Source organism: Microtus ochrogaster, linkage group LG5 (genome assembly GCF_000317375.1).
Source record: "Microtus ochrogaster isolate Prairie Vole_2 linkage group LG5, MicOch1.0, whole genome shotgun sequence".
NCBI lineage: Eukaryota > Metazoa > Chordata > Mammalia > Rodentia > Cricetidae > Microtus > Microtus ochrogaster.
Window position 1 is genome coordinate 40,419,212 of NC_022031.1, and position 1,458 is coordinate 40,420,669.

Sequence of the window (1,458 nt, forward strand, 5' to 3'; positions counted from 1 at the left end):
CCGCCTGCCTCTGCCTCCCGAGTGCTGGGATTAAAGGCGTGCGCCACCACTGCCCGGCGGCAGTCTCCCTTTATATTAGCTGGGAGAGCAGATCAAATCAAACCCAACACCTGTTACACCTTTTAATCAGTATAGCACAAATCAAGCTAAATTATGAAACAGCTTTCTAGGATTGCAGGGGAAAGTTAAAACTTTAACACACTGTGGCATCTCTTAAAGTTAGGGTGATGATGCCAGATGTACCCGATGGAGCACAAAAGTGTTGCTACTCTAGCCTTTTCAAATAATTTAAATACTGAACATAATAAAAACCTTTATTTTTTTAATATTTATTTATTATGTATACAATATTCTGTCTGTGTGTATGACCACAGGCCAGAAGAGGGCACCAGACCTTATTCCAGATGGTTATGAGCCACCATGTGGTTGCCGGGAATTGAACTCAGGACCTTTGGAAGAGCAGGCAATGCTCTTAACCTCTGAGCCATCTCTCCAGCCCAATAAAAAACTTTAGATAAAAGCAGAAGCAATCTTTCCGAATATCATTAAATATACAGTGGCAGAGTCAGCAGGAGGAATTCTCAGATTTTGCACTCAGGAGTATTTCCGGACTAGCACCGTTGTCTTAACCCTGGTCTGTGTGTGTGATGTCATGGAGTATAACACTTCTACATGTGCTATTTCCTGGAGTAAAGGGGCCAGGCTAGTTCATGTGGGTCTTACGGAGCAGCATGCACTGGGTGACTGCTGCGGACCAGAGCTAGTAGGCTGGCAGGAGCTGTCCCTCTTGTTCTGCTGAGTTGTCCTCATTCGCTTCACAGGAACTGAGCAGGTTGGCTGCACAGATCCGAAGGTTGTATGGTTCAAACAAAAAAGCCAGCAGGCCCTTTTGGATCTGCCTCACTGGATTCTCAACCGACAGTCCCCTCTATGAAGAGTGTCTGAGGATGAATGATGGATTTTCTGCATACTTGGTAAGAATCCTTTGACCCCTGAACTGTCTGAAAGTGCTCCTGTTCTAGTAGGAGGACTTTACTCTTCCATTCCGTGATGTGCAGCTTGCTCTCTACCTGTGACTTTCACATCCACACATTTAATTGCATCTGTATTGCATCTGCTTATTCTTTTATTTAGTGTGTGTATATGTGTATCCCGTGGCATAAATACAGAGGTCAGAGGATAATGAGAATTGTTCTCTTTTTCCACCATATGGGTCCTGGGATAAGACTCAAGTCAGGCTTGATGGCTAGTGTCTTTTTACCCACTGAGCTGTCTTACCCCCAGCTTAACCATAGTTTAAAAAAAAAATTGGCTGGGCGGTGGTGGCGCACGCCTTTAATCCCAGCACTCAGGAGGCAGAGGCAGGTGGATCTCTGTGAGTTCCAGGCCAGCCTGGTCTACAAGAGCTAGTGCCAGGACAGGCTCCAAAGCTACAGAGAAACCCTGTCTCGGAAAAAA

At 45.5% G+C, this 1,458-nt stretch overlaps 1 protein-coding gene across 2 annotated transcripts in view; it reads left to right on the top strand.

Moving 5' to 3' along the window:
• Positions 1-1,458, top strand: part of Trmt10b (tRNA methyltransferase 10B) — a 19,584-nt gene that overhangs the window by 10,450 nt on the left and 7,676 nt on the right. For both annotated transcript variants that reach the window (XM_005362124.3, XM_026786818.1), the window contains one exon: positions 822-974. In XM_005362124.3, the coding sequence (XP_005362181.1) occupies positions 822-974 (153 nt within the window). The remainder of the gene's footprint in view (positions 1-821; positions 975-1,458) is intronic.